Source organism: Neofelis nebulosa, chromosome 12 (genome assembly GCF_028018385.1).
Source record: "Neofelis nebulosa isolate mNeoNeb1 chromosome 12, mNeoNeb1.pri, whole genome shotgun sequence".
In the NCBI taxonomy this organism is placed as follows: domain Eukaryota; kingdom Metazoa; phylum Chordata; class Mammalia; order Carnivora; family Felidae; genus Neofelis; species Neofelis nebulosa.
In genome coordinates, this window is record NC_080793.1 from 20371170 (window position 1) to 20388858 (window position 17689).

A 17689-nucleotide genomic window follows, 5' to 3' on the forward strand; every position below is an offset into this window, starting at 1 on the left:
TTTTTTCTCTCTCTCTCTATTTTATACAGATAGTAGCTTATTATAAAGACTGGGCTATACCTCAATTTGACACTGAAAAGTAGGTCTTAGTTTATACGTGAGCACACACACATACCCTTTCCTCTTCTTGATGGCTGCATACTACTCCACAGATAGGCTTTTCGATCGTTTCTGTTGCCCCCGCAATTATGCTGCAGTAAACATCCTGTGTCATAGACCTTCATGCCCATGAGTGAGCGTGCTTTGCTATTGATAAATTCTGGGAGGCTCCACTTTGATTTTTCCAAAGGCAGCCGTGACCAGAGCCAGTGGTGGAGACAGTTTCTGGCATCCGCCTTTCCGTGCTTGGCAGAAAACCCACATCCTGAGGCGGGACCCAGTTTCTGGTGCCACAGCGCGAATGTGGCTAAGCATGGGGGCTGCAGGCCTCACCTTCCAGGGTCCGGATTAACTAGAGTGGGTTTCCTTCCCCTCCCGATGTCCAGGTGGAATCCTTCGCAGGGCTGATGCAGGCAGGACGGCTGACGCCCCAGGACCAACTCAAGGTACTGTCTACTTCGGGAGATGCCCTTGGAGCTTCCAGACACCTGCTCTGTCCCCCAAAGTGGAGTCTCTGAAGCCCCGTCCGCCGCAACACAGGCCAGAGAATCTCAGACACACCGTCTCCTTTCACAGCAGACAGCCCCTGCTTAGCTTGCCGTGACAAGGATCAGTATATCACAGTATTACCACTGATTAAGCGGTGGTGGTGGTGTGCCAGAGGCACTGTGGCACGCCTTCGATGCACATGATTGCGTTTTATCATAGAACGCCAGTAAGGTGGTTACAGTCATCGCCCGCATTTAACTGGAATGGAGCGGGGGAAGCCGAGACAGGCGACTTGAAGGCCACGCGGCTGGTAGGCAGCGGAGCCCAGACCCAGGTCTGTCTGATTCCCGAGTCCGCGGTGGTAATCCCTGGCCTGCACCGCCTCCCACCCATCTGGCTCCCTCTCAGCCACCAGAAGAGACTTGCCCTTTCAAAAATTTTCTTTCTTGTAAAAGTGATTGCCCAGTATCTGAAAACCAAGGGGAAAAGGGGAGGGGAGCCCTAATCTAACCATTATGGGCTTATTTCCTCTTGGATTTTGGTGTTTCTGGACAACTATAGTTGTATATAAAATCGAGATTTCTGCTGCATCAGCAGGACCCCGGGAAAGGAGCAGGTAGAACTCTGAAAGCTGGGAGCGTGGGGTCAATGAAGGGGCTGTGAGCGGGGCCGTGGGCAGCGTCAGGGGATGCGACAAGGAACAGGGCAGCCTGGGGACCGGCAGCTGCCCACAGCTCTTCCCTGCCAGGTCTCTCTCCTCCCGCCCTTTGACCTCTTACAGATGCCTCCCACTAGGCAAGACCCCCTGGGAAGCCAGCAGGTGTGGAGCCCCACTGATGCTGGAGGCACAGAGCAGGGTGGGGAGGGGAGCTGAAGAGGGGTGGAGAGGGGCAAATACAACACACCTGGTTTGTACAAAATGCTATATTTTTACTACGTCATTACTGTGTTACTGATTACTATGTTATCATATAGGCATCATCCATTTTCCAATTGCAAAATATGTGATGTGTGTTGTATTATCTCACTGAGTGCATGAGCAAGGACCTTGAAAAACAAAACGCTTCTTTTTCTTCCCCTCTGTCGTACTTCCCCCACATATAGGAGGTCAAGAGCTGTTGGAAGATCAAGCCTGCCCGGGAACTAGATTCTAGGTTGTCCTTGAACTCAGTCTGCTGTCAGCATAGAATGAATGGGATGGGGATGATCACAAGCCAGGGGAAATGACCCTTCTTCCTGAGTTTTAGCCATCTGTTAGCTGTCACCACCTTTGCTGTGGACGCTTAACATCACTGTTAGGCCCACGAGCTCTGGAGCTGGAGGACCCGGGTTCAAATCCTGCCTACAACTTGCTCCCTCACTGTGTGACCTTCACCAACTTAAATAACCCTCTGTGGCTCAGTTTCTCCTCTTTAAATGAAGGTGATAAACTACCCCTGTCCTTAGGACTATGTTGGAAATTCAGTGACTAATGCCAACTGCTTTAGCGTAGAACCTCAGTGCTCAGTAAATTTTAGCTGTTGTTAGCAGCAGTGTGATAGTGATGGTCATCTATCATGACAGTCCATAAGCACTTGGGAAGAGAGTGACTACTGTTCCCAGATCCACAGTTTGGAAAATAAGAATGAGGATCCGTGGTCGCTCAAGTACTGGGACCACAGGGGGACGTAGTGATGGCGTATTTGGCCTGCAACCATCATGGAACATTGGGGTACGTGTAGGTCTATCCAGGAAACACTAGTGCTCTCTGGAGCCGGTGCCGAGGCTCTAAGCCGTGCCTCGGCCTTGCCAGTCTGATGGCAGAGAGCTAGACGGGGGCAGGCAGGTTTTAGGGAGTCCTAACCCCAGCCTTCTAGGGACTTAGGGGCCCAGAGGATGGGTCTCCTGCCCCACCCCACCGTGAGCTACCTCATCCACTGTATCTGCAAGGACAGAGCCCACGGGGGCTGCACACTCAGGTCCTCCTGGCCTGGTCTGGTTTCAGGGCTTCCAGCGGCTAAAGGCCGCCCACACGGCCCTGGAGGAGGAGTACCTGAAGGCCTGCAGGGAGCAACAGCCGGCCCAGCAGCTGGCCGGCCCCCAGGGGACACCCGGCAAATTTGATCCAGGCAGGTACGTGCTGGGGAGGGAGGCCTCTGGTTCCCTCAGTCACCGGGAGGGGCACACTTTGTCCTCATAATTCATGTGCTACAGGAACAGGGAGAAATCCTACCCCAATTAGCAGCATATCCAGATGAGGGTACACCTGAAGGCTGAAGTGTGTGTCCTTTTGGACTCATTGCCATGAGACGTGACCTTGGAGATGAGACCTGAAACTGCTCATCAGAGAGCAGAGAAGTGAGGCCAGAGGGGAAGGGATTTACTCAAGGCCCCACAGCCTGTTGGTCGCAGAGGGGTACTCAGGCAAAGACCACCTGTTCCCAGTGGAGTCCCCTTTCACCTTGTTTTTCCGAGTTCTCCACGTAATCCAAACTGGGACATTAACTGGACCGTCCATGGGCATTCTCTGGAAGTTCCACTCAGAAGCACGGCCTCCCAGACCTGCCTGCTGTGGCTGCTGTAACAGGTCCAGGTGCTGATGTCTCCCCAGGGTGCTAGAGGAGGAGATATTCCAGCTGGGTATTCGCCTGGAAGAGCTGAAGGACCACATGGACCACACCCAGCCTGAGCCTGAGCGAGCCGGGTCAGACTCCACTCCAGACAGCCCCCCAGCCACGCCTTCTCCACGCCAGCCAGTGCACCTGCCTTCTCCTTCAGGACAAGCCCCCACACCCGCCACCCAGACCCTCTGCCCTCAGGTACCTCTTTGCCCAGCCATACCGGACCTTTCCTTCCTTCTCTTCTTCATTAATCGACTTCTTCACTACATACTTGTGAAGTATGCACCATATGCCAGCACCCGAGACACGTGGTGGGAATTCAGTGGGAAACCGACCAACAAAAATAGGTGGGGGGAGGGGCGCCTGGGTGGCGCAGTCGGTTAAGCGTCCGACTTCAGCCAGGTCACGATCTCGCGGTCCGTGAGTTCGAGCCCCGCGTCAGGCTCTGGGCTGATGGCTCAGAGCCTGGAGCCTGTTTCCGATTCTGTGTCTCCCTCTCTCTCTGCCCCTCCCCCGTTCATGCTCTGTCTCTCTCTGTCCCAAAAATAAAAAAAAAATAAAAAAAAAAAAAAAACGTTGAAAAAAAAAAAAGAAAAAAAAAAATAGGTGGGGGGTGCCTGGGTGGCTCAGCTGGTTAAACATCGGAATCTGGATTTCGGCTCAGGTCATGATCTCATGGTTCGTGAAATCGGGCCCCATGTTGGGTTCATGAGATCAAGCCCTATGTCGGGCTCTGCACTGACAGTGTGGAACCTGCTTGGAATTCTCTCTCTCTCTCTCTCTCTCTCTCTCTCTCTCTCTCCAAATAAATAAATAAACTTAAAAAAAAGTAGGTGGTTTTAATACTCATGGAGTTGCTTGTCTTGTTGAACTAATTCTATTTTGCTCAGGGGTCTGAAGGAGAATTACGGGGCTCTAGGAGAGTAACAGGGCAACATGACTGAGTTTAGAGGCCCCGAGAAACTTTCCTTGAGTAAGAAAAGTTTTAATGAGATCTGAGGATGAGTGGGAATTACTACACGTAGAAGAGCAGAAGCCATGCACCAGGGGAAACAGCCGGTGCAAAGGCCCTGTGGTTAGAGTATGGAAGGTGAGGGGGCAATTGTCAGAGCTGTGGCTGGAGAGGAAGGCGGGGGCTCCATGATGTAGGGGCTTGTGGGTCACATCAAGGGTCTGACCTTAAACTCTTCTGGGTTTTCAGCAGGGGGTATTAAAAGAGGATCGGCAGGTAGGTAGGAGAAGGGAAGGGCAGATAGAGAGATGTGCGTGGACCTGAGACAGGTGTAGAAGGCACATTTGCCTGGCCTTGCAGTGGTGGTGAGAGGAAGGGGAATGGGGGTGGCCTCCAGCGTCCTGCTTGTAGCACTAGATGGAGTTGGGGACTGTGCACAGGTCAGGAGACCCTAGACAAGGGCCTTGCACAGAAAGGACTTTGTAGAAGTCTCTCTAGCCCAAATCACAGCCCCAAGAGAGACGATCACGGTTTGCTTTGCATAATTGAGCAGAGTGAGTGGATAGCGGTCACATAGCGGCCACACAGGTGACAGTAGTGGGGTCTTCTGTGCCTTGCTCCCTGTGCTGCGAAGGCATGTCTATTAGGGACTGGAGCAGGAGAAAGGGCCAGCATGGTAGGTGAGGCGGGGGCCGACGGAGGGCTGGGCGCTGGTAAGATAGCCATGACGACAGAGGTCTTGGTGGCCCAGTGATGTAGGGGAAACTCTCACACTGTGGAAAGCCCCCCCAGGTGCTACCTCACGCGCTTACGGGTGCAAACCCAAGTGCGTCATCTTGAGGGGCTCCCGTGCTCCCACAATGAAGGTGTTTTGGGGGCTGGGTGTCCATACCCAGCAGGAGCAGGTCAGGAGAGGTGCCTCTGGCAGGAAATCTGGCTTCAAGTCTCTGCTCTGCCCCTCGCTTCTGTTGTAAGTCTGGGCAAGTCATCTGAGCCTCGGTTTCCTGTCTGTAAAATGGGTTGTAAAAGCCGTAGGTACTGGAGGGACTATTGTGCAGTCGTGCCTGGTCAGTGTCTGGCATGTGGCAGGTGTTCCGTTCATGGCAGCCAGTATCGAAGGTCGCGCGATCCAGTCCCTGCGTTCTGCACGCGCAGGAAAGGGTGATAGAGTCAGCGAGTCTATCCTGTTAAGTCCTCAGTGCCCCGCATGAGCCTGGTGAAAGGTAGGCCCCTAGGAAGTGGTGTTTGGCTACCTGCTGAATCTCTGCCCCTCCACCTTTCTGGCCCAGCCTCACGCCACCAGCATCGGCCCCTGCCCATCGCATGTGAATGTGGAGCTGAGCACCGCCAGCAGTGAGACGGAGGACGGGCCGCTGGGCCTCCCGGCCCCACCCAGGCATAAGGAGCTGCCGGTGGAGCAGGATTTCCACGGCCTCCTGGAGCGGTGAGTAGCAGGTGTGAGGCCGGGGTGTCCGGCCCAGTGACTGGATCTTGGCTGGCCCTGCCGGGCAGAGTCATGCTCCTCTGTGTTCCTCAGGTACCTCAGCGTGAAGACCGTCCCAGAAGCCATGAAGCCGGAGGAGGGCGAGGACGAGGATGAGGACAAGGACGGGCAAGGGCATTCGGTAGAAGTTGACGGACCAGCTCCACCTCCAAGAAAATCAGAGGCCACCGGGATGCCCGTAAGCCAGCTCCCAGCACCGGCTGAAAGAAGTCACAGGACCCCCCTCAAGTATGTCACTGAGCCTCCCCTACCTGTCCCCAGACCAGCTCTGAAACCACAGGGGTGGTGATTATCCTACTGAGCTCGACGGCTCGTTACAGCTTAGAAGTGGCTTTCCTGGCCTGTGACCCACATCTCTCCCCAGTGTGGACTATACACTGTGGATAGCACCGGAAGGGATTTGGGGTGGGGTGGGACATGGTTTTTGGCAGGCCAGATGCAGCATGAGATAACGTCACTGTCCTCTTCAGCCTCAGACCTTCCAAGTCCCTCCAGGAGAAAGTTCCCGTGCCATTATGTCTTCACTGCCTCTCCTGATCGTCCTTTAAAAAGAACAAGCGAGGGGCGCCTGGGTGGCGCAGTTGGTTAAGCGTCCGACTTCAGCCAGGTCACGATCTCACGGTCCGTGAGTTCGAGCCCCGCGTCAGGCTCTGGGCTGATGGCTCGGAGCCTGGAGCCTGTTTCCGATTCTGTGTCTCCCTCTCTCTCTGCCCCTCCCCCGTTCATGCTCTGTCTCTCTCTGTCCCAAAAATTAAAAATAAAAAATAAAAAATAAAAAGAACAAGCGAGCAGACCTCAGGCCCAGAGCCTTTAGCAGACAAGAGGATCTGCCTAGAATGTAACAATAATGTGTTCTTGGGTCTTGTGTCTATTTCCAAAGTTAGTTTCTATTTGTAACACAGAATACTGACTGCTCTTCCATTTATAATGATGACATGAGCCTTTTGAGTAGATTGAAGTTAATGAAATGGCTGAAATGGGGAAGATAGTGTGCAGATTCCTGACGCCTGGGAAATGATAGCTCGTTTGTTTCCGCACTATTTCTGCTGTAGTGCATTGGGTAGGTTTTGCGGGCCCTCCCCATTTTATATAGGAGAAAAGTGAAGTTCAGAGAGGGGAAGAATCTTGCCCGAGGCCACACAGCTCAACGGTGACAAAACACAGGGTGGGCAGCCAGGGGTGTCTGACCCCAGAGCTTGCGCCTGGACTGCTTGGCGTCCCAGGACAGGGCTGCCCAGCCCATGCCAGGGCTCAGACGTGCTTTGCCCCTCCCCGCTGCCAGGGAGACTGTGGAGCAGATGGTGTCTGTAAAGCCAGCAGGCTTCCATGCATCCGTGGCCAGAGATGGCTACCTACAGGACCTGGACAAAGTCGAGGCAGCTCCTCCTCCGGGCCCCAGCAGGCCACCTCACCCTCGGGGCACCAAGCCTTTGGCATCCCACCAGAGCAGTCTGACCAGCTTAGAGGGAAGCGGCCTCTCTGAGCACCTTCCACAGAAGTCTCTGCGCCAAGCTGGTGGGCCCCACCTAGAGGTAAGCATCTGTGCATGGAGCGTGGATCTCCTGGGGATTTCTGCCCCCGGGCCTTTGCTCACACCCTTCCAGAATGCCTGCTGTTCCCAGTCTCTCCCAGGCACAATTCTGCCCCAACATTCAGGGCTTATGCCTGGTGCTGCCTCTCTGCTGTAGCTCCCCGTACCCCTGCCCCCCTGCCAGGACCTCTTGTCCTCTGAAAGCTTATGGCCCATTGTCTGTATTTCTTTGAGCCTGCTTAGCACAGATGGGGGGATAGTCCTTGATTCCATGGCCTGTTTGTGACATTAGAGTAGCAATTTTTAAACTATTGCAGGAGTCACAGATCACTATGGAAATGTGACTTATGCAATGGAGCCTCCCCTAGAATAATGCATATATATGCATGTGGACACACACACACACACACCTGTAGTCCTGATGAGCCTGTAGTAAGCAATCTGCACTAGACCACGAACTCATTGAGGGCAGGCACCTGGGTCGCCTGTTTGTGTTCTTTGCACCTTTCATCAGACCCAGTGTTGAGGAGGTGTGCACATTTGATGAATTTTATTTTCCCGATTCATTGGGCCCGGGCTTTTCTGCCGTCAGACAGGACCATGGCATTCCAGGCCCAAGCTGGAAGACATGTGGTAAATGTGAATCCCATCCCCACAGTGAGACGGCTTTCTCCCTCTCCTCCCCTCCTTCCTCAGCTCCGGAAATCTGCTACAGTGTCTCTCCCCAGGGCCTCCCCAACTCCTCAGGGAAGCAGGACTTGTTCAGGGTCCTCCTGGGACATGGAGAGTCCCTGCTGTTGGCCTGGTGCTGGTCCCGAGTGCCTGAGGACTCTCACACCGCAGGCCTGGCCGCCAGGAGCTGGGCCAGCCTCCAGGCCTGTGAGCTTCTGGAATGTGAGGTCCAGGCCAGGATCAGGAAGACCTTCCCAGTGTGCCTTAGGCACACTCCTCAGACTTAAAGGGACACTGCCTCTTTCAGGAGCCCTGGATGGCATCCCCGGAGACAGACAGTGGTTTCGTGGGCTCAGAAACCAGTAGAGTGTCACCCCTCACCCAAACGCCAGAGCACCGGTTCTCCCACATCAGGTATTCCGGGACCCCGCCTTCCCCATCGGCTTTGTGTGCAGAGGGGTAACCTGGGAATAAGTGCCGTGAGCCTAGAACAGGGGCTGATGACCTGGGCATTCTCAGAGCCCTCACCTCATCCCCCACTCAACCAACCAGCGACAGACTGGGGAATAAGTATCTATTGAGCAAATGAATGACTGAATGGTAAATGAAGATCTACGGAGTGGGTAGCGGGAGGGGAGCAGAAGACAAGGGTAAAGGGCAATCAGGGCGACTCCCTGAGAAGAGACTGGGCTAGAACCCCAAAGCAGGGGTGGAGGAGGGCACTCGGTGAGGGCTGGAGCGATGAGCCACCATGTAGAGCAACAGCCTCCAAAGCTGGGGGCAGTCCCCCCCGCCCCCGCCGCCTCCAGGAGGCCTGCCTGGCTCCCTGTGGCTACATGGGAAGAAAGGATTAGAAATTCCGTTTCTCTGTATATTTTCTAAAAATTAAATTGAGCTTTATAATTTTGCCCCTGCGGGTAGGCAGGTGGACGGCTCGATACACAAATGCACGTGTAACAGGGGCACATCCTCAGAAACACCGTACTGCCCCGGGTGCCAAGTCCCAGAGGTCAGGAGCTCATTGGCTTAGAACGTGGAGGGGCTCGGAGGCCAGGGCGATCTCAACATGTCTCTCCCGCCACGGTCCCTCAGCACTGCAGGAACATTGGCCCAGCCCTTCACTGCATCTGAGCCCCGGGATGCAGTTTCCCATCCCCAGACCAGGGGTCCTCCAGTCCCCAGAAGATTCGTGGAGCCCAGCACACCCAGGAGCCGAGCCCAGAGGCGACCCTCCGGCCGGGACAGTCCTCTGCGGCAGAGGGCACCCAGTTTCCTCCGAGAGCGGGCACTGGTGGCCGAGATGGGTGAGTGGGTGTATCTCTGTTGGCCAGAACCTGGGAGTAGCCGGATGGCACCTATTGAAAAATCAAAGCAACGAAAACCTTGTGTTACATTACCTTTTTTTTTTTTTCGTTTATTTATTTTTGAGACAGAGAGAGACAGAGCATGAATAGGGGAGGGTCAGAGAGAGAGGGAGACACAGAATCCGAAACAGGCTCCAGGCTCTGAGCTGTCAGCACAGAGCCCAACGTGGGGCTCGAATTCACGGACCGTGAGGTCATGACCTGAGCTGAAGTCGGACGCTTAACCGCCTGAGCCACCCAGGCGCCCCTACATTACGTTTTAGGATACAAAATATCATGTGGGTTCACTGTGGGAAAATTTGCAACTACAGATAGGGTAGACAGAAGGGAAGAGAGAAAAAAATATGCCCCGAACCATCACTGCTACATTTTGGCGTCAAACCTGTGAATTGTTTTCTATACCAATGTGTACATGTTTATTCAGATGCACTTAAAGCAAACATGGGATCATATTATATGTGAGCGCTTCATAACTCTTTTTCCCCCCCAAGCGCTGTCATGAACACTTCCCACGTCTATGCATTCTGTGATTTCACTTTTTTACCTTTAAAAAATGCATGTGAACTTTTTAGTGAAATAAACATACAGGAAAGAACGTAAATTGATGGATTTCCCACAAAATGCACACAGACCAAGAAACTCAGCACAATCAGGACCTCAGACGCTCTCCTAAGCTCCTTCCAGTCATTCCCACCCTCTCAAAGTGACCCCTGCACTGGCTTCTACACCTCAGATTGGCTTTGCCTCTTTCCAAGGCTTATCATTTAAAACTTGGAAAGTTAAACCTTAATTAAAAGTTCAGTTAGTTATGGATTCACATGTTGTAGTGATATATAATCCAGGGAGATCCTATGTACCCTTCAGCCAGTTTCCCCCAATGAGAACATCCTGCAAAGCCATGGTGCAGATTAATGGCATGTTGCCCCTTAATGGACACCTCACGTCCGCTGCCTTCTGAACTCCTGATGGTCTCTCAGGTGGCCGCCGTCGCCCTGATTTTGTCATTCTAAGAACATTCTATAAATGGGATCATATGTATGCACTTGGAATTGGCTTCTTCACTCCCTATATCTCTGGCAATTCATCTGGGTTGTTCCCTGTATTGACAGTCTGTTCCTTTCTGTATTATTGAGTAGGGTTCTGAGGGCACCTTGGTTTGTTTGTTTTTTTTAATTTTTTTTTTTTAACGTTTATTTATTTTTGAGACAGAGAGAGACAGAGCATGAACAGGGGAGGGGCAGAGAAAGAGGGAGACACAGAATCTGAAACGGGTTCCAGGCTCTGAGCTGTCAGCACAGAGCCCTACGCGGGGCTCGAACTCACGGACTGTGAGATCATGACCTGAGCCGAAGTCGGACGCTTAACCGACTGAGCCACCCAGGCGCCCCTCAGGGGCACCTTGCTTTTAACGTGTGGGCCAGGTCAGTGGTTTTTAACCCGTGGCTACCCATCCCTTTGAAAGGCTAAAGTTTTGAACACTCTCCCCAGAAAAATGCACAGAGGCAAAGCCGTGACGATAATCTGAGTGGAAGGTGGGGGGGCTCTGGAGCCAGTCCCAGAACGTGGTGATGCGCGGCCGAGGCTGGGCGGGGTGGGGGGAGGTGGTGTCCATGTGAAGAAGCAATGAGCTCTTCACGGGGGAGGTGCCTGCAGACTCCGACGCGGTGCTGAAATGGTGGATGGGGGGCGGTGGGGGGGGAATCTAGGTAGGAACAACTCTGCAGGCCCAGCTTTGCACGGCCAAGCTCCCAGCAAGAACCACATCTTCTGGCTCTGAGGTCAGTGGGCCAGTGACCTCTTTGAGAACTTCAATTATGACCTCAGCTGGCACTGCCTCTGTGCCCGTATCCTTCTGCTCCCGGACATGCACACTGCAGGGATCCTCTCCAGGCGAACTCACCTTGGTCTCTCTCTGCCTCCTTAGCGGTGCCTGGCTCAGAGTCGGAGGGGCGACAGCTGATTTCTGAGCAGCTCACCCGCAGCACGACAATCCGCCCACCCCCGACCTCGGCTTCTGCCACTCTGCCCTGTGGACCGGCGGAGAGCACCCACACCCTCCTCCTCACCAGGACAGGGCGAGAGTAAGTCGGGCCATCACAGAGACCGGAGAGCGATGCCCGAGGGAGGCGGGGGCTAGCTCAGCCATCGCATCCAGTGGTGGCTGTGCTGGGGCCCGATGGACCCTGGTGGCCTGTTTCTGGGCTCAGGGCCACTCCGTGGGGCCTCACGGATGTGGACTTTGAGGATACTTGTCCAGCCAGTGGGGAACGACCGGGAGGCTCACCTTTTTGGTGCTGAGACCTCACTCCCCACCCCCCAGTATTTCTCTCCCAAGACAGGTCTGCGCTTCCCAGGGATGTATTTTCAGCAGTGGACGCTTTCATTGTATGAACAGTTGCTCTGTTCATACAATTGTTCAATGAACAGTTGCTCTGCTAAGAAAGTTGTTCCTTGCTTGGTTGAACAGAAATGGGAAAGTAGCCCGTGAGCCCTCTTCCCTCTCCTTTGAGTTGCTTTTGGCCAGTAATCAATCACATGCCTTTGTCGGGTTGGGGTATCTGTCCCCACGTGCACAGGAAAGGCTGCTTTGCAGGAATGCATCAGGGGCCTCCTGGCCTGTGCCATCACGGGACTGTCACTATGTGCAAAGGCGGGTCCGGGGCTGGTACTCAGCTTCCAGGCCTGACTTAGTGTGTGTACTCCTGCTGTCTCCGGTGACACCAGCATAGGAATTCCAGGCTTACTTGTCAATGATATGCTAGGTCCTGGTAACACAATAGTGGACAAGACCATCCTTGGCCTGGTAAGGCTCACCGTCTTGTAGGATGAATGAAGAAGCCGATGGTCACACTCCCCAGTAGGAGTACAGTGGTGGCAGAGGCTCCAAGGACTGTGGGAACACAGAGAAGGGACATCTGGCCCAGTGAGAAGCTTCAGGGAGGGCTTCTGGGAGGAAGTGGTATCTCAGCTGAGACTTGAAGGAAGAGAGATGGAACAGTGTTCCCACCAGGGAAAACAGCAGGTGCAAAGGCCTGGAGGTGAGAGAGCTCCCGTCACCTTTGCAGGGCCAAAGGTTCGTTTCAGCTGGATCCCGAGGTGTGAATGTGGCGGTGGGGGTTGAGCAGTGGAGAGGTAGACCAGGAGACACAGGGTTCGAGGTCTTGGAGGGCCTCGAACACCATAGTTAGACATCTGGATGCTGGCTCTGCTCAGAGAAATGATTCACTGAAGATTCGTGAATGCATACAGACACAGCTGAGGGTGGATGAAGGGGAGTTTAAACAGGGGAGTACTGAGGTCGGGTTCACATTTTAGAAAGAGCTCTCTGGCCACTAGCAGGGTGAGAATAAGGCGAGGCGGGAAGACTGCCAGGAGGGCTGCCTCACCCAGGACAGACAGGATGGGGCCAGTCGGAGGGAAGGGGGGTACATTGGAGAAGAGACTCACAGGACCTGGGTCTGGGCATTGGGCCCACAGGACCCGGGAGCTGGTTAACTTTTGGGGGGTGTTCAGGGAGGGAGAAGGGTCTCGAATGACTCAGACTTCTGGCCGGCCAGCCAATTGGATGCTGATACAGAGATGGGGAACTTGGGAAGGGAAACGTTTGCGGGAAAAGATGGGCTTTTTGAGTGCCAGCTGGCCTTCAGCCACTAAAAACTTAAGTCAGGAAGACTGAGATCGTGATGGAAGAAGAGAGGACAAGAGACACCCAAGTGGGTTTTCCAAGTCTCAGGCCCTCACTTGGCTGCCTTCGGCCTGGGACACGGAGGCGGTGTTGCCTCCCAGTTGTGCACGCGGGGGTTAACTGGTGACGCGAGCTCCCGCCATCCTGCCGACAGCATGCTCACGCTTTGCCTTGGAGACCCTAACAAACGTCTCCCGGGGGGGTTGCCAGGAGACCCGGCTGCCCTGGACACACACGGTGCCGGGGCGTAACCAGAGAGGTCTCCGCTCCCTCTGGCACACTCCGAGAGCTGGATGTGGCGTCCGGAGACATTCACCCACAAGTCCGGGCCACCAAGCGAGAAGTCACCCTGAGGGGAGCCCCGCCCAGGAGTAGATGAAGAGCCTGCACCAGCCTGGGCCATGCCGAGCCCAGACTCTGACGCCCCGTGTGTAGGGGGTTCGTGTATGGGGTTGTCGGGGTTGTGGGGGAGGATCGTTGCTGTAATGCCAGCGACACGATGCCGTGATGCTTCAGAATGAGACTCTGGAGATTCAGGGGCTGGTTGGAGAGCAATGCAGACAGGACTTACTCCATAGAAGCTGGGGGCTCATTGAGATACCTCGCCTGTAAGAGGCTGGGCTGTATTTGGGGGCTCCCCAGGGATGACAAGCAGCCTTGCAGGTAGGGCCCTGCCCTTGGAGCCTGCTCATAGGCGGTGATAGGAAGCACCGTGATGTCCCCTTGTCCTCTCTGCTTGCACACACCTTCACTCTGCCCCCTCTTGGGGCCTTGAGTCCAGTTCAGGAACATTCCGTGAGCATCTGTGAGGTGTGAGGTTCTCAGGGATTGTGAGGGGGGGAGGCCTGCCCACTGTCTGGTTGGGGAGACAGACAGACAAGCATCCTCTGCTACTGCAGACAGACAGGGCTTGGACCACGTAGAAAATGTTTAGGGGGAGCCAGGAAGGATGGGCTGAATAATAAGGGAGGGGAAGAAACCAGACCTGGACTGTCAGTTTACCATTTCTAGAGACAGAGGTAGAAGAAGGGGGGGGGCAGCCCAAGGGGGTCAGAATTCAGATTTTAAAGTGGACCTTCAGCTCGTGCCCTTTTTATTCTGCGTCTTCCACCCCACAGTGAGTCCCCGGTGTTCAGAACAGCTACTCAGAGACCCTGCCTGTTAGGCGAGATAACCCTCGAAGTTCTGCTTTGTGCACCCAGTGTGCAGGGCTACGAACTCAGAGGTGTCGAGATGGGCAGCAAGAAAAGTGGACACACAAGGAAGTTCCAGAATCCGCGGGCAGCAGAGTTGGGTCCGTGCCTGGCGCAAAGGGACGAGACCTGGGCATCCAGGCGGCGCTGTGCGTGCGGGTGGCTGGGGCTCCGCACCTTGCACATCCACTCTTTGTTTCTGTCCCCTCCCCCCACCCCAGCCAGGCCATCCGAGAGCTACAAGAGGAGGTGTCTCTGCTCCGCCTGAGGCTGGAGGACAGCCTGCATCAGCCACCCCAGGGCAGCCTGGTGTGCCCGGCCTCCACCTTCAACCGCCCTGCCCGGGCCCGGGCCCGGCCAACGGATTCCTCAGCCACCTGGGGCTCCCACTATGGCAGGTGGGTGACCCCAGAACGCCTGCCCTTGTGCCCCAGTGGTGTGGCAGACTTGGCTGCCCCTGGGTCTCTCCAGACGTGTGAACTCACACCCCTCTCCGACTCTTAAACCTTTTTCCTATGTAACATTTGATGCATAAAATAATAGCTACTGCGTAACCTGAACTCATCACGCAAGTGAAGAGCTAAATATTTCCAGGATGTCCGCCCGCTCACCCCTTAGCGATTCACTTAGGATGACTTCTAAAATCAGCTGGGTGTTTCCAAGTGTTTCTATGGGAGGACACCGCGGTTCAGGTTTTTACGGACATCGTCTCACTAATCCTTCCCATAACCCTCTGAGGTAATTGCTGTCATTATCCCCACTTGACAGATGGGGAAACTGAGGGTCAGGGAGGCTCAGAGCCGCTTTCTGGGGGTCTGACTCCCAGAGTCTTTGGTTTTGACTTTCCTGCTTTCCTCCTCTGCTATAAGCCTTTCCCTGGGTTGGCTTTCTTGCCGACCATCTTTAAGGGCCACATCAAACCTCCTCCAGCGACATCATCTGTGTCTCCTCTTTGCTAGCAAATCCACAGAGAGACTGTCTGGTGAGCCTGCAGGTGCAGAGCAAGCTGACCCCGCAGGAAGGCGGCGAGCCAGGTCTTCCTCGGTGCCTCGGGAGGTGCCCCAGCTGTCCCTGAGTAAGTGACCACCTGCCCGCCCTGACTGCTGGAGCCTGCAGATTTCTGGGTTAGCTCAGTGGCCAGGGACCAACGCCACAGCCTGGGAAGAAACTTGGAGGAGGTTTTGTGCGTCCGTTTTGGCGCGGCAGGGCCCTGAAGACCGCTTCCAGTGTCGGCCACTGTATGTCACGCGCCTACGACGTGCCAGGGTTTCTGTCAGGGCGTCATGTGTATCTGACGTCAGTCTTCACCGCAAGGTGGGTCACATTACCCGCACTCTGCAGGTATAGACACCAAAGCCCGAAAGTGCAGGAGAATCGCCTGGAGGAGGAGGAGAAGGGTTCAGCCCACCTCACCCCTTCCCAGCCAGGTGACCTTGGTCAGGTTGTTTACCTGCTCTGTGTGGTTAGAGGGACAGCTAATTGTGCAGCAGTAATAGGACCGGCCTCCTGGGATGGCCGCGAGGGTGCGCGTACCGCGGACGCGGCCAGTCTAGACCAGCGCTTAGCACGAGGTCAGGTTTCCACGTGTGTCGGCTGATATTACCAAGGATTAAAACCCACGCTCCGCCCCAGAGCCTGAACTTCTCATCCGCCACTCCCTGAGCCGTGTGGGCCCCCCACCCCCTTTGACGCTCCTCTTTTTCCACCTCAGGTTCCGGATCCGAGCCCACCTCCCCCCAGCTGTTCTCTGAGAAGAGCCGGACCTCTGAGGACAGTGCGCAGGCAGCTCGGGATGGAATGAAAAGAGCGGGCGGCACCAAGAGGCCAGACAGGGTCACCTTCCGGGGCCAGTACACAGGTGGGCCGGGGGGTGGCCCAGCCCCCAGGGAGGACTCTTCTGTCATGATGCCTTCCCCATTTCACCATGGGCTGTTGACGTCATTTTCGGCCAATTCCGTGATACGGGAGGCACCAGGGCGTACCGCCTCTCTGAACCTTGGCGTGTTCGTTTGTTCGTTCGTTCATCCAGCAGTTTCTTATGCCTCCCCTGCGTGAGAGCCCACGCTTGCTTCTGGGGAAGGCCCATTAGCCGGTCAGTCATAAAGAGGTTTATGAAACACCCGCTGTTTGCAGAGTGGGTGCCAAATCCATTACCCTTGGCCTACCCTCAGCTCTGATCCTCCAGGGTGCCACAGGGTCCCATGAACTAGGCGCCCAGCACACAGTAGGCCTTCAGATGGCACATAGTAGGATTTCAGGGTGCTTCGCATTAAAACAGATGCGGATATGGCTCCAACTTTCATGAATCCGACCGCATAGCAGACAGTAACAAGCAGTTATAGTAAGCGTGTAAATTATACTAAGTAAATTATAGACGTGGCTCTCATCCCTACCACCCTGGGAGGGAGGGCAGTTAACCTTGGATCCGTATGACTGAGTGCAGGAGACAAGGCGGGAAATGAGAGATACGTGCCTACCCCGATGGAGCAGACAGAGCCGAGCAGTTAGACGTGGGAGCGGCCGCCGGTCCGTGGAGGGGTGGGGGCGCGGCCCAAGGCAACACACACAGAATAGGAAGTGGAACCCCTGCGTGGCACAGGGGAGAAAAAAGATAAGCAGTCAGGCAACATTCTGAACTTCCCATTTGAGACTCCGGGAAGGACAAAGCGGGAGAGGACAGGTCTAGGTGAAGACCCGAGCATCTGTCCACCTTTCTGATAACCTTGAACACGTTACACCTGCCAGGTGCCCGCAGGGCACCTCATGGACACGGCCCCACTCAGTCCTTCCAATAAGCCTATGAAGTCCGTGTGTGACTGTCCCCATCTCACAGCCTCTTGGAGCACGGGGAGAACACAGCCGACCCTATGCCCAGGCCATTCCAGTCCCACCCAGCAAGCAGGGATCTGGGGGAGTAGTGTCTTTGTCACTGCTCATCATGCTTCCTGGCGGCCTGCCTGCCGGTCTAAATGAGCTTGGGTTTGTTGATTGCTTCTGGATGTCAGCAGGAGGAGACAGGTAGTCCCCAATCCTCCCCAGTTCTCCAAACATGCAAAGAGCTGACTGTCTGGTTTCTTCCCTAGGCCAGGAGTACCACGTTCCCACCCCCAAGACTGTCCCAAGAGGCGGTGGCACAATCTCCTGTCCCCACTGCCGACCCGCTAGGACCCAGGACTCAGGTGAGGGGTGGTACCTGGAGAGGTGGTCAGTGCACAGAGGCTGCGGCTTGTCCCTGTAGGAGAGGGTGCAGGACGTGGGCCTGCCCGAGCTCGGTGGCGGGTCAAGGTACGACAAGGGAGGGTTTGGGGGGACTTCTCAGCCCTCCCAGGGGGTCCTGCTTTCACACCTGTTGCGCCAGGTACTGCTGCCTGAAGCCATCCTTGACTATGACATGGGTTAGCACTGGGCATGGCTTAAGTTCCTGATAAGAGGGGTGGGACCAGGTGGTGATGATTATGTCCCATCTCCCCTCCATCTGCCTTCCCCTGTGCCTCCTTCCACCGCACCCGACAGGGAAGAGTCGTGGGGACAGCAGTGGCCAGAGGATATGGATACTGGGTTCTAGTCCCAGTTTTGCTACTGACTTGCTGTGTGATCTTA

General features: G+C 55.1%; 1 protein-coding gene and 1 long non-coding RNA gene across 6 annotated transcripts in view; both read left to right on the forward strand.

The window, feature by feature from the left end:
- AKNA (AT-hook transcription factor) overlaps positions 1-17689 on the forward strand; it is a 55478-nt gene that overhangs the window by 30682 nt on the left and 7107 nt on the right. For all 5 annotated transcript variants that reach the window (XM_058694390.1, XM_058694392.1, XM_058694389.1 and 2 more), the window contains 13 exons: positions 486-545; positions 2573-2700; positions 3179-3386; positions 5430-5584; positions 5678-5872; positions 6927-7176; positions 8155-8261; positions 8940-9151; positions 11136-11292; positions 14311-14487; positions 15049-15164; positions 15801-15947; positions 17173-17268. In XM_058694390.1, the coding sequence (XP_058550373.1) occupies positions 486-545; positions 2573-2700; positions 3179-3386; positions 5430-5584; positions 5678-5872; positions 6927-7176; positions 8155-8261; positions 8940-9151; positions 11136-11292; positions 14311-14487; positions 15049-15164; positions 15801-15947; positions 17173-17268 (2008 nt within the window). The remainder of the gene's footprint in view (positions 1-485; positions 546-2572; positions 2701-3178; positions 3387-5429; positions 5585-5677; positions 5873-6926; positions 7177-8154; positions 8262-8939; positions 9152-11135; positions 11293-14310; positions 14488-15048; positions 15165-15800; positions 15948-17172; positions 17269-17689) is intronic.
- Positions 3393-4031, forward strand: LOC131491450 (uncharacterized). Its single transcript, XR_009251464.1, has 2 exons — positions 3393-3535; positions 3795-4031. It is a non-coding gene; the product is annotated as an uncharacterized LOC131491450 (long non-coding RNA).